Genomic DNA, 13,077 nt, shown 5'->3' with positions numbered 1-13,077 from the left:
GGCAGGAATCCGGAAAGCTGGATCTGGTTGCTGGGTCCGGGTGCTGCATGCATAGGCAGGGGCTGGGTGCTGGGGCTGGGTGCTGAGTCTGCAGGGCAGGGTCGGGGGTGCTGGGTCTGAATGCTGAATCTGCAGGTAGTGTCGGGGGGGGTGGGTTTGGGGCGCTGCGTCTCGGTCCGGGTCCACAGGCAGGATTAGAGGTGCTGGGTCTGGGTGCTCGAGTGCTGGGGCTGGGTGCTGAGTCCACAGGCAGGGTTTGGGGTGCTGGATCTGGATGCTGAGTCCACAGGCAGGCTCTGGGGTGCTGGATCTGGATGTTGAGTCCCTCGGTAGGGCCTGGGTGCTGGGTCTGGGTCTGCAGGCAGGGTTTGGGGTGCTGGATCTGGGTGCTGAGTCCACAGGCAGGATCTGGGGTGCTGGATGCACAGGCAGGGTCTGGAGAAGAAGGAGCAGGGGTCTGACCTGCTGGGGTTGAAATCCAGGGAATGATGCCTCGGGGTCAGGTTGGAGAGGGGTTCAGGGGAGGTCTGATGCAGGTGAGGATTTGGGGGTGACAAGCTGGAGGGGAGGTGGGGACATGCAGGATCTGGTGGCAGTGCAGGTAGCTTGCTTTGGGGACAGGTTTGTGGTGTGGGGTGAGGTGGGGCTGGGGGACCTGGGCAGGAGTGACGGGCGGACATGCCAAGGGGGTGAGGGAAGACGATGGTGGGAACTGCAGCCAGACAGGGCAGCAGCTCTGCAGGGGGGGCTAGATAAGTCCCTCCTTCCCCAGCAGATCAGGGGTCTGTGGGGACAGGGACTGCTGGTGGTATTTGGGGAGGCTGTGTGTTACCTGGGGGCAGCTGGTGTTTCAGCCAGCTGGGATGAGATACTAAACCAATGCAGGTGGTGCAGTGCAATCCCTGCCTCCCCCCGCCTTCCCCTCAGGAGGCGGGGGGCCATCGGACATGGCTTGTCTGAGCCCTGGCTCCTTGGGATGCATCGCTGTGGGGGCTGCAGATGCTCCCAGGTGGAGGGGACCAGCTTGTGCTGGGGGCTTGTCTGCGTTGGGGTCGAGCTTCATATCTGCTGATCCGAGGGTAGAGGGGACCTGCTGTGCAGCCAGGCAGCTCTGGGATTTGGGGTTCTCTTTGCCCTCCCCACCAGTACACAGGGGGGGCCAGTGGCTTGCGCCTGGCCTTTAAAACCGAGAGCATGAAGTGGGAGGGGGAACCATGAAAGGGTTCTTCAGGTGCCAAGAAAAACAGTCTGCAGAGACAAAGAGACTGCCCGAAATGGATGAGGAGTGCAGATTCCCCCAGAGGCAGGGAAATTATTAATAACAACGATGGCATTTTTTGTGCTAGTTGGCCTACCACTGCGGGAGGCTGCTTTGCCTCCCTCCGTGGCGGGCGCAGGCTGGGAGCCCGTGCCTAAACCCTGAACCCAGGCCGGACAGCCGTGGCGATGCTGCACGCATGTCCCATGTCTCTGCTTCGTCTCGGTTTGGCTGGGCTCGCTCTGCCTGGAGCGACGAGGGGCAGGGAGCTGCCCCCCCAGCACGCCGCGATCCCTATCTTGACTTTGTTTTTGTGTTGCAACCGGAGGGGAAATAAAAAAACAAACCCCAACAACCCTTTCGGTTCCTGCAGATGAGGGCTTTGTGTCGTAGGTTTGTTCTCCCCCCCTGCCTTTTCCAACATCCATTTGAACGTTTCACCACTTTCCCCGCCAGCAATGCAGTGGGTTTGCTGGAGCCGGGAGGTTTATTCAGCAAATCTGGCAGGTCATGTGCTGGGAAAAAGCATCCAGGTGCGCTCGGCAGGGACGGCGAGGGGGGGCTCTGCTGGCACCCCATGCAGGAGGGCAGCTGTGGGTGCGGTGGAGACGCGGTGCCAGCCTTGCCTGGCTGCGTATGGGGAATTTCCCTCCCTGCGCTTGCCCGCCGGCTCCGCTTGGCATCGTGATGGGACTTGTTGGGAAGCGGCTCATGTGATGGGCGGTTTGGTGGGGGGGAGCTGGTCCTGGGGGACCCACTGCCTCTCGGGGAGGGGGGGGAAGGTGCCTCCAAAGTTTTTTATGTTCCCCTGCTGTGAAAGCTCCCCTGGCAGTGGCCGGCTGCTGCTGCGGGTGTTTGGCGGGTGCCTGTTCCCATTTAAAGGTGAGAGCTCCCAGCCCCGCTGGTGCTTCGGGAGGAAACGCCGCCGCTGCCGTCCCTCCCTGCCTGGCTGTGCCACCGCTCCTGGTGATTTACAAGCACGGGGGCTTTGCTGTAGCAAGGTCATCACCAAACCCACCCCCTCCTTCCTCCCGGGACCCGAGCTCTGCTGTTCAGAGATGAAGGAAACCAAGGGTTTCAGGCACCATGTTTCCAACCGGTGCCGTGGCCGGGATGCAGCTTGGCGATTGAGGGTGTGCTCCGGGTTGTGCTTTTCTCGTTGCTTAAAAGCTCCCCCCGGGTACAACCCCACCTCCCGTTACCTGATGGAGGGCTCTCATTTGCCTATTGCAAAGCCCAGCCCTTGCAAATAAGGTGGGGAGCTGATTTTGGGGCAGCAAAGCTGGTAGCTTTTCCCACAGCAAACGGCTGTGGGAAAGGCCAGGTGCTACTGCCTCGCACCGTGCAGTTTTGACTGCGAAGTTGAATATCAAATTGAGTCTGACCCCAAATTTGAAGCTTTGTTGGAGGGAAAGAGAAGAAAACAAGAAGAGGTTGTTAAAGCTGGAACCCATAAAACAGCTTCCGTCATCTGGTTTTGCTGGACTTTTGAAAAGAAAACAGTTTATCTTTGGAATAAATAAAAGGGAGAGGGACAGGCTTGCGGCAGAAAGCCCCGCGTTTGTGCCAGGCAAGCTGAGTTGTGCTCCAGCTCTTGCCCCCGCTTCCGAGGGGACCCCAGGTCGTGCGGGATTTCTGAGCCTCGGTTTCCCCTCGGGGAAGCCCCGCGCCATGCTGACAATGAGAACCCCGGGCATTGCCAAGAAATATCTTTGAAAGTCAAACCTGGCTTTGGAAAGAAACTGGAAGACAAACCGGCTCTAAACAAACACCCGAGTTAATTCCTTGTCTTGCATTGTATGAGCCCAGTGAAATGAAACAAAGTGCAGCCATGGGGACGAGCAAATGGATTCAAATGCATCAAAAAGCCCCGAACTCTGCTGGCTCTGAAATGTGTCTTTACATTTAGGGTTGGGATTTTTTCTCATTTTCTTTCTAATTGTTCCTGGGAATTTAATTCTACAATTATTTTCCTGCTGCTGCTGTGAAGACAATGTGCTTCAGCCACAAAGCCTTTGAAGGCTGAATTTGCAGATCGCATCCATTGCTGAGCCACTTGGCTGCGAACGCCCCCTTGCTGGGAAATTTCGCTGTGACTTTAAGGGCTGGCCGTCCAGCTGTCTGTCTGTCTGTCCGGTCCGACGAGGGGCTGCCGCAAAGCCTGGCCTGCTGCAACGGAGGCGGGAAAGGATGGAAAATGTTGGGGTTTGGGGGTGATGTTGTTAGCGCTGAGTGTGCCTCTTTCCCCACGATGGAGGAGGTGAGAGCCCCAGGGGTCTCCACCCTGCTGCCCTGTGTGCTGAGGGTCTGCACCCCGCATCCTGGGGCTCGGCAGCCGCACTCTGCCTCCCCCCGTAGCCTGGACGTGGGGGCGGGCTGGCAGCGGGGTGAAGTCAGAGTCAGGCCACCACTTCTCGGCATCCTCCGGTTTCACTTCCCGGTTCCTGCACGGCTCCTGGCTGGGCTGTCAGGTGCTCCCAGGCTGCGGGGTCAGCCCAGGGTTGCTGCCGTGGGGTTTCTGCAGGGGAAGACGTGCTGGATGGGAGGGAAAAGCCACGGGGACTGTGTCCTCACCGCTGGCTTGCAAGAGCCAAACAGCCTCTGGCATGCGGGGAGTTGCTCCTGCGAGGGGAGATTTGCTGCCCTGCCCCGGGGGTGCTGGGTCTGGGCTGGCCGGGGCATCCCTTAGTGCTCCCAGTCCTGCCGCTGAGCTGCAAGGGTTTGCCCTTCAGCCTCCCCTCCTTGCACCTTTACCTCCTGGGGCCAGCTCTGAGCAAGGCTTTTGGGGCAATGGAGCTGGGCAGGGAGCTGTTTTGGCTGATGGCCGGCGTTGGTCGGTTTTCCATATGGACGGGGAGCAGAGGAGCGCTCTGTCCTGCCTTCCCGGGCACCGTGCTCTTGCCGTCTGCTTGCGGCGCTCTGGGAGCTGCTGCTGGAGAGGAGCCGTCCCCATGCCTGGCAGGCGGCTGCAGGAAGGTGATGCCTGCCCATGGCACAGGCCAGAGCAGCTTTCCTTATTGTCTCAGTTGGGTTTTTTGGGTGGGTTTGGATGAGAATGCTGGGAGAGCCCTTGCGGGGACTTGGCAGTGAGCTGCGTTGCTGCCTGGCAGCCCCTTTGAACCTCCTGCCCCGCGTTAGACCTGACCCGAAGGAGGAGAGGAACAAGTTCTTGTAAGAACAGTGAAAACGGGGAGCTGGGGAGAAGCTAAAATGCCCCGATCCCTGCAGCTGTGCAGGGGGACACTGTGGCTGGTCCCTGCCCCTCGCTGGGTGAGCGGCATCTCCCGGAGGGATGCTGCAGGGGGATGGAGATAAAGGCACGGTGCTGGGGGGCCAGCGGGGCAAATCTGTCGGAAACTGGGCTGTTGTTAGTTTTATTGCTGATGGATCAGCTTGTCTTTTCAGGGATGTTTAGATGTCTGGCTCCCACCGGCACTAGTGTCCCTTAAACAGGCCCACGTCCCTGCCTGGCCCCGCTCGCTCTCCGATCCATCACTTTGCTCCTGCACGCGCCTCCTCCCCGCTGTGACGTTGGTGGGATCAGAGCTGGGCGCTCTCCTCTGCTGGATGTGCCGGGCTCTGCTGGCGGCAGATGGGGGCCATGCCGTGCTGGGGGAATTTGGAGCCTGTTCCCACGGCCTGCTGCCTGCCCCCCTGGCTCCATGGTGGCTGTGCCGTGCATGGGGGCTTTGTGGCGGGAGCAGGGCAGGATGCTCCTTGAGAGGAGCCAATGTCGCCGCTCTCCCTCCCCTCTGCTGTGCCCAAATCCCAAATTTGGGTAAAGGAGGGATATATCTGCTTCCCGGATCACCAAAGCTCTTGTGCGTGTCTGCTGAAGGGTCGAGCATGGTTTTGTTTAAAGCAAGCAACTAAAATAAACTCAGTGAGGGGCTCCCGGGAGGTCACTGTGCTCCTTCACTCCCCAGCCCCCAAACCCAGCACGGATCTCCTCTTCCCCGAGGGCTTTCAGCATGTTAGCATTTTTTTCTTGCTGCTGTTGACAAAAATCCCGGCTGGTTGAGAAATATCGATGCGGCAGCGCCAGCCCAGTCCCACGGGTCAAATCCTGCCCCTGCAAATCTCTGCTGGGAAGGGCGGCTCATCCCAGGCTGGCCTTCGGGGATGCTGCCAGGGGGGACCCATCGCCTTGCAGGGCACCCCGGGCATGGGGCCATGAGCAAGCCCCTGTGATGGATGGATGGACAGATGGACACCACGGGCTCGAGGTGGACCTGATGTTTTATCATTTGCTGGTTGGGCTCTGCAGCAGAGCAAAGTGCTGGAAGTTCGTCAAGGGCTGAATTAAAGTTGCCTGGCAACCTCCATCCCGGCTCCTCTTCCTGCATCTCGCAGGATTTCTCACTCAAGGTCTGCCGGCTCCAGGGAAGGGGGGCCCGAAACATGCCGCACTCGCAGCCAGGCAGGGGCCAGGCTCGCCTCTCGCTGGATGGCTCTTTTCCTGTAATTCCTTGGCTTGTTCCCACGCCTGGGAGCCAGGAGCTCTCCCCGCCTTGTCCCCTGGGGCGGGTGCCTTTCCCTCCACTGCGCCGGGAACGGGTCGGGCTGTTTCGGCTGAACCCGAGGGCAACTCGCACGGATCCCCCGGAGGGTAAAATGGTGCTGGGCCAGTGGGAACGTGTCTGGGGGAGCGAGCAGCAGGGGAGGCAAGGGAGCCAGGGGGATCACGTGCCAGCCTTGGCCCCGATGAGTAAAGCTGAATCGGCTGCGCGGGTTTTGGAGTGCTTGGGCTGCCGTAGAAAAGCAAGGCGTAATTGGTGGCTCCTGGTGCAGTCCCTGCTGGGAGTTTTGTTAAGGCTGTTTTGCAATCCTGTAACACGGAGGAGACCCACTGGAAATCCTGGCCCTCACTGGGAAGCCAGCAGTGCTTGCTTGGAGGAGTGCACGATGCCAAGGGGGGCCAGCCCACGAGGAGGGGAGAAAGGTCCGGCAGCCATTCCGGGAGCCTGCTTGGCCTTTACTAGAGCTCAGTGAATTAACCACAGACTGTCCATGGAGTGGTGGGATAGGGAAGCATCCGATCCCACTCCGCAATTCTCTGTCCCACCCTCCAGGATGGATGCTGGGAGAAGAGCTGCTCCCACCCAGCATTTCCATCCTTTCTTCTGGGTTCCCTTTAAATTAAAAAGCCGTCATCGCTTTCCAGCTGTGCTGCTGAGCAAACAGCCACAGGGGGGCCCATAAGACCCCAGCTGAGGTCCCTCCATATTTGCTAGCCCAACTGACAGCGCAGCTTCCCCGCACCGTGGCTTGTGGCCGGCTCTTGCTCCCAGGTTTTGCTGCCTCATGCCTTTGAGGGCAGCGGGAAGGGGCCACCGTAGCCGGCAGAAGCGCCCGGCACAGTGACTGTCGAGGGGTGCAGCAGCTTCATGGTGTGGCTGGTTTCTTTGGCCAGATCCAGAGTGGTAAGACCTGCCACTGGGAAATTCGCTCATCAAAAGCTTTTTGCACCTCCAGAGACGCTGGTTGTGGGGATTTTAAGGAGGTGCCGACCGAGCCGGCTTGTTTGGGTGTGCTGTGCCGGCTGGCTGCCGGTGGGAGGCTGAGGCCGGCACAATCACACTCGCACAGCTTCCGTCGTGACCCAGTAAACCCAGTCAGACCTGACCAGGGCTCGCTCGCTCGCTCCCCTGCGCGCTCATGCACGCCTGCACGCCTCCGCCACCCCGCTGCTTTCCTGGCGTTCCCCGGGGACCAGCAAACCTGTCCCGCCGGCAGGAGCTGGTGCCTGGGTCTGGCTCGCCTGGCTCTGTGCTGGGAGCCACAGTTGCATCCCACGGGAGCCCCAGTAGCCGGCGGTAGGAGGGTGGGCTTTGGCCCCCGTGGACATTGCACATTGCGATTAGAGTGGCTGGTTCCTGGCTTCGCCCTGCTCTTGGGGAGGCCGTCAGCCCTGCGACCGGATCCTGCCTCCACCACCCTTCTCCTTCAGTGTCTCTGGCCGGGGCGGGAGCTGTGGCCGTATTTTGGGTCCTATGTCAGCCCCCCCTGCGCTGGGAAGTAGGTGAGGCACCGAGGGGCTTGGGAGCTCGCTCCTGGGGATGGGATGGGCTTTTCTGGGCAGTTTTTCTCTTAAACCCCAGATTTCATTGGAGCTGCTGCCACTTTTCAGCCTCTTCCTCTCCCCCTTTTGTCTCCCTCCCCTGGAGAAAGCTCTCTGCAGCGTTTCCCCTCCTGGCTTTTCCCCGTTTCCCATGGAAGAGCTGGGCTTGAGCAAACCAACTGCCCCCAGCCCAACCAGCAGGTTTCACAGACCGAGACCTCTACTGCCTCCCGCCCCGGCCCTTGCCTTCACCCAGAGCTTTGAATTTGCACCTGACGAGGAGGGGGATGATGGGTTTGGGGGGTTTGGTGTGGCTGCAGCCCAGGGTGACAATCTGAGTGGGTCCAAGGATGGTTTCAGTTCCTTCTTGCTCTTTCTCCCCCACCCTAGGTATGAAAAATAAAAAGAAAACGAGAAGCTCGGAGCAGCCCTTCCCTTCAAGTAAAATATTAACTGGCTCTTACAGCTAACTGATTAAATGTCCTTTAGGACAAAGTTACATCTGATCTTGGGCAAAGGAGCCTTTGGAAATGGGTGTAGCTGTTCCCCGGGAAAAAGCAGAGGAGCCCAGCCCCAGCAGCAGGGGAAGCTGCCCGGCTGGGAACTCTGCACAGCCCCACAGCTTAATTTATTATTTTTGTTCTTCCCCCCTGTGCTGGCTCGGTGCTCACGCTGGTTAAATGTTAGCCGGGGCTGGCACGCAGCACTGCGCTTGCCCTGTGATAAGCACCATCCCTGCCTCCCTGCCCGGCCACGCTCCCGGCTCCAATTCCCGTCGTGCCCGGAGCTGGGCAGCAGGCAAAGTTCAGGGCTTGTTTGTTTGGGGGAGATAAGACGAGGATGCCTGGCAGCATGCAGGCAGGTCGCAGGGCTGTTACTCATTTATTAGAAATCGTTGTTTGCCTTGTCATAAGAAGGTTTCTCCTCCCCTCTGCTTTCCCAGCCCAGGTGCATGGCAGCTCTTGTGGCTTGTGGTTCTGGGCTCATGTCCCCATGCAGAGGCCTGGGGAAGGTTCCCTGCAGCTGCCGGGGTGGCCCTGGTCCCACTGGCAGGATGGAGAGGTGTCAGCACAGGGCTGGCCAGAGCGCTGTCAGGTGCTTTGGTGCTCCAGATGTGACCCTGCTGCTTGCATTGCCCAAAAAGCTTGGTGGTTTTGGCTTGTGACAGACATGGTGCCACCAAAGCAACTTGTTTCCCGTGGGCTGCCATGCCCACTCACCCACCTTGCATCGCCCTGCCAGGCCCATCGCTCGTGGGCAGACCCGTGGTCCGGACAGGGCTTGTCCCAGGAACAGGAGTTCCTTGGAGGGAGGATGCTCCCGGTCGCCATCCTCTGCTCCTTGGGAAGCTCAGCCCCCCAGGCAGCACCCTGCCCGCTCCTGGGGTTGAGAGCTGTATGGGTGCTCTGCACTGGGCTGGCGCCTGGGGGGCAGTGAGGCAGGAGGGAGAAGGGGGGGACATCTCCCCTCTGCCCCATTCCCAGGATGCTCCAGGGCAGCGGCTGGTGCAGGCGTGAGGTCTGGGTCTGAGCCCCCCCCGAAGGAAAGAGCAGTTTAATGCAGGCTCCAGGACTATGGCAGGATCCCACATCCAGCCCCTCGCTTCTCCTTTTCAGCCCCAAAGCCCTTTTCATTTTCGTTTCACTTTGGTTTTACCTTCCGTCTGCTGGAGACCCGGCGAGGTATTTGCTTCAGGGAAACCGTCTGCAGCAAGCGTGTTTGAACAGCTTCTCTACAGGGCCAGGTATTTGGTTTATATATATATAAAAAAAAACCCCTAAGCAAACATACAGGTGCTGGTTGCTTATGGGGAGCTCTCCTGCTCAGAGGTAGACCAGTCGTCTCCTTCCTCCTTAGCGCCTGCAAAATGAACCGGTGGCTTTGCTTGATGCAGCCGGGAGAGGCGGGGGTTTATTTGGGAGGGATCAGATGCATGAAAGCAAGAGCCGAGGTAGATGCTGAGCTTCAAGGCAGCTTGGGATGAAAGAGAAACTGAAATCTCGTGGAAAAACACCGGGGGGGGAAAACTATTCTTGCTTGAAAAGACTTGATGAAGATGCCAAGCGGCTCCTGTATGGGTTTTCCTTCACCCTGCATCACTGCATGCCTGAAGCATCCTTCCCCACGCCTCTGTCCTCGGGAGTCTCGTCGTTTCAGGAGGGGCAGAACTTTGGGGACTAGTATCTTGCACGGCAGGAGATGGCCAGCTGTGCTTTCAGGGAGGAGCAGAGCCCTTGGGCTCCCCAGGAGCCCCCCCGCCACCCATCCTGCCACAGCCGCCCCCGGGAACGGGGCTTGGGGTACCCCAGTGTGCCAAGAGACCTGCAGAGGGGCTTGGCCCCGAGCCCCACTTTCTGCTTTTGGGGGTAAAAGTGCCTGCTTTTTGTGTGTGAAAATGCAATGGGGGATCACCTGGCTCTGCTGAAGCGTATCCTTCGGTCAGGGGGAGCTGCAGGAGGAGATGGCTGGGAGTGAAGGAGGGAGGAGCCCGGAGCAGACCTGGAGGAAAATGAGTCTCCGAGCAACCGAACCAAGTGCTCAGCAAGCGACTGCTGCTGCTGTGATGGAGCAGACGCCGAGCCAGGGGGATGCTGCAGGGGGTCACTCCACTCAAACTCCCCTCCCTGCCCTGTGCTGCCTGCCGGCTTGATGCCTTGCGCCATGCCTCAGTTTCCCCTTTGGCAAACAAGGGTTTGCTTTTCCCTGAAGCTGTCCTCGGGCTGAGGCCGTGCCCGGTCAAGCGTCCATGCGTGTGCACGGCCGGCTCCTTCCCAAGCCCGCTTGCTCGTGAGGTGCTGGGGACAGCGGGAGCATCTGACTCAGTGCTCTGTGTTTCAGGGGGGTTTGGCGGCCAGCCTCGTCCCGGGGAGCTGGGGAGCCCGTCCCAAGGATCGGCTGTGCCGGCCCGGCGGCAGCGGGCTGGGCGGCTGCCCTCGCCAAGGGAGAGGGAAGATGAGTGGAGGCACGGCCCGCCTCCTGACAGCTCTCTTCATGGCGGTGTCGGCGGCAATGGGCTACCCATCACGGCGGTCTGCCACCGACCTGGATGCCACCCCAAGGACAACGGTCACCTTTGATGGTAAGGGGATGCGGGTCTTGGTGGTGGCGGTGAGGCTTGGGATCTTGCCGGCACCGGGTTTGGTGCATCGTGGCTGCGTCCAGCCTTCACCAGCCCCCCAGAGTGGGGGGCTCAGCATGAGGGGGTGGCTACAGGGGGGCCTCTGGTCCCCTGGGCTCCAGAAATCGGAGCCCGCGTGGCTGTCTGGCCCGGAGTCAATGTGCCCCGTGGGATGGAGCAGAGCAAAGGCATCTCCCCAAAAGCCAGGGGGGGACAAGAACGTGCAGGGAGCCAGCCTTGGCCAGCCCCTGGCCCTGCGCAGCAGCCCTTGGAGGATGTGCCGAGCTGGGCATCACACACAGGCTGGGCCCAAATAGTCAGCAGGGAGCTTTCTTCCGTGATTTTCTCTAATTACCACTGGGCTCTTGGCCTCCAGCCTCTGTGGTGTCAGCCAGCCCCACAGTGTCATCGTGCCTTGGGCATTCACACGACTTTGTTGACCCCGTTAGTGAAGCCCACCTCAGCGGTCGACGGTGGGAGAGGGTTTCATTTGCAGCTGGGGTGCCCTTTTCTCCCCAGGCAATGCCTCCTTTTGGGGGGGTCATTCTCTCGCCAGCTGCCTCCAGGGTCCCAAGCCCCACGGGACTTTCTCCTCCTGCGGCGGGAGGTTCCAAGCCTGGCTTGGGGTCCCTCTGGCCAGGGCTGAGTCCCACCTCACACTTCTCAGCACCCCAAATTGGATGGTTTCTCTGGCTTGGTGGGCAGGGAGCGCCAGCCTCGCTGCAGAAGCCCTCCCCTTGCACAGCAGTTTTGGTTCAGGTTTTTTGCATCCTTCCTTTTGGGCTGGCTGGGTTCAGTTCAGACCCGGGGTCGCTGCTGGCGTGTTTTTGCTTCCTCCAGCAGTTCCCCAAACAGTGTGGCAGGTCTGTGCTGGGCATGAACATTGCAGCTCCCACCCCTGAGCTGCTGTTTTCATTAGCAGTGAGAAATGTCCCCCGTGAGCCTGAGCCCAATTAGTGCCTTTCGCCTCCTACCAAACCTCCCCTCTTCCTTTTCTCCTGCTGTAACCACTGGCACCCGGAACCATCTGCCTGTTAACCTCAGTGGGTGCCTTCCCACCTGCTCTGGGTGGGAAGACAGCTCCATGCTCTGTCTTTTCCCCGGTGGCTTACGCCGTGCCTGCCCCGGGGTCCTCCCTCAGCCCCCTGTTCCCTTTGCAGAGCTATCGGGCGTCCGGCACTTCAGCATGCGCACCCTCAACTACAGCACCCTGCTGCTGGAGGACGACCGGGGCATCCTCTACGTGGGCGCCAGGGGAGCCATCTTTGCCCTCAACTCCAGTGACGTGGCCGATGGTTCCCACCGCACGGTGAGCCCAGCCTCTGCCCGCCGCTGGCTGGTTGTCTTCTCCTGTCCCGTGCTGCTCGGTCCCTGCCTGAATCGTGGCCACCCTATCCCTGCTCATCCTCCTGCTCGCCATCTCAGGTCTTGCCTGGAGGTGCTGTCCCCAGGTCTGTCCCCCGCTCCCCTGTGGACGCCTGATCCTTCTCCCCAGCCAGGCAGCCTGGGGACAATGGTGGGAAACATCCCCAAGCTCAGAGCTGCCTGCTTCAGGGACACCCTGGCAGGACGAGGGGCAGGGGAAGCGCACCCCTTTGCTCCCCCCGGGAAGGACACCCCAAAATCCTCCAGGCTTCTGTGGGTGCTCTGGGGTTTCTGCCTGCAGGTCGAGGTGTGGGACTGCTCTCGCCCCAGGCTGGGGGGACACGGGCAGGGTGCCGTCTCACACTCTGAGCAGCCATCCCCTCTCTAAATAAAAGTGAAGAATGTAGCATCTCTGACGGCTCTGGCAGAGCCTGCAGTGACGGGGGGACCACGCAGTGATGGGGGGATCATGCAGTGGCAGTCCCTCTTCCCCTTGCAGATCCACTGGGAAGCCTCCCCGGAGAAGCAGATGGACTGCCTGCAGAAGGGCAAAAACAACAAGGTAGAGCTGGCAGATGGGTGCCGCGGGGGCTGCTGCCGCTTTCCCCGGCTTGTAACGCCTGTCCTCCCCCTCTGCAGACCGAGTGCTTCAACCATGTGCGGTTTCTGCAGAGGCTGAACAGCACCCACCTCTACGCCTGCGGGACCTATGCCTTCCACCCACTCTGCGCCGCCATCGTGAGTACCACGAGGCCCCACGGCTGTCACCTGTCCCCTGCCACCATGTCACCCCGGGGTGGCGCAGCCCCCGTCCTCTCCCACCATCTCCACCCGCAGCCCCACTCCCTTTCTGCCCCTGTCCCAGCCCCTCCCCGGCTTGGGGGGGAGGTGAGTGACCCCTAGGCTGGGGTGGGTCGGTTTGGGGACGCAGCCAACGTGACGCAGATGCCCAAAGTCCCCATCCTGGTGCTGAGATTGGACTCTGACCCCATAGTGAGATGACTGGGGGTGGATCGGTGCTGTGGGGGGGACACGTGGGCTCAGCAGCGCCGGCGGGGTGGGACGTGCCAGCACTGGAGCTGGTCCCCAGCCCCTGCTGTTGCAGGGTCCCTTCCCAAAGCAGGGGCTGCAGACTGTGGTGGCCGGTGGCAAGTGTGCCCAGGGAGGGTGACAGTGGCAAGGAGGGTGACAGTGGCAGGGCTGACTCAGCGGCCCCTCCCCAGGGATTTCCCGGGCCAGGTCGGGGGTCCCCGCGTGGCTGTGATTCACGGCAGA

At 60.6% G+C, this 13,077-nt stretch overlaps 1 protein-coding gene across 2 annotated transcripts in view; it reads left to right on the top strand.

Annotated features, from left to right (window-relative positions):
• Positions 1–10,271: 10,271 nt before the first annotated feature.
• The window catches only part of SEMA4G (semaphorin 4G), a 7,290-nt gene continuing 4,484 nt past the window's right edge, over positions 10,272–13,077 (top strand). For both annotated transcript variants that reach the window (XM_019471690.1, XM_009277816.1), the window contains exons 1-4: positions 10,272–10,398; positions 11,598–11,746; positions 12,302–12,364; positions 12,442–12,540. In XM_019471690.1, the coding sequence (XP_019327235.1) occupies positions 10,272–10,398; positions 11,598–11,746; positions 12,302–12,364; positions 12,442–12,540 (438 nt within the window). The remainder of the gene's footprint in view (positions 10,399–11,597; positions 11,747–12,301; positions 12,365–12,441; positions 12,541–13,077) is intronic.

The sequence above is a fragment of the Aptenodytes forsteri genome, unplaced genomic scaffold (assembly GCF_000699145.1).
Source record: "Aptenodytes forsteri isolate BGI_AS27 unplaced genomic scaffold, ASM69914v1 Scaffold15, whole genome shotgun sequence".
NCBI lineage: Eukaryota > Metazoa > Chordata > Aves > Sphenisciformes > Spheniscidae > Aptenodytes > Aptenodytes forsteri.
Note: the sequence above shows the minus strand (reverse complement) of the source record. Positions and strands in the feature narration are given on the sequence as shown.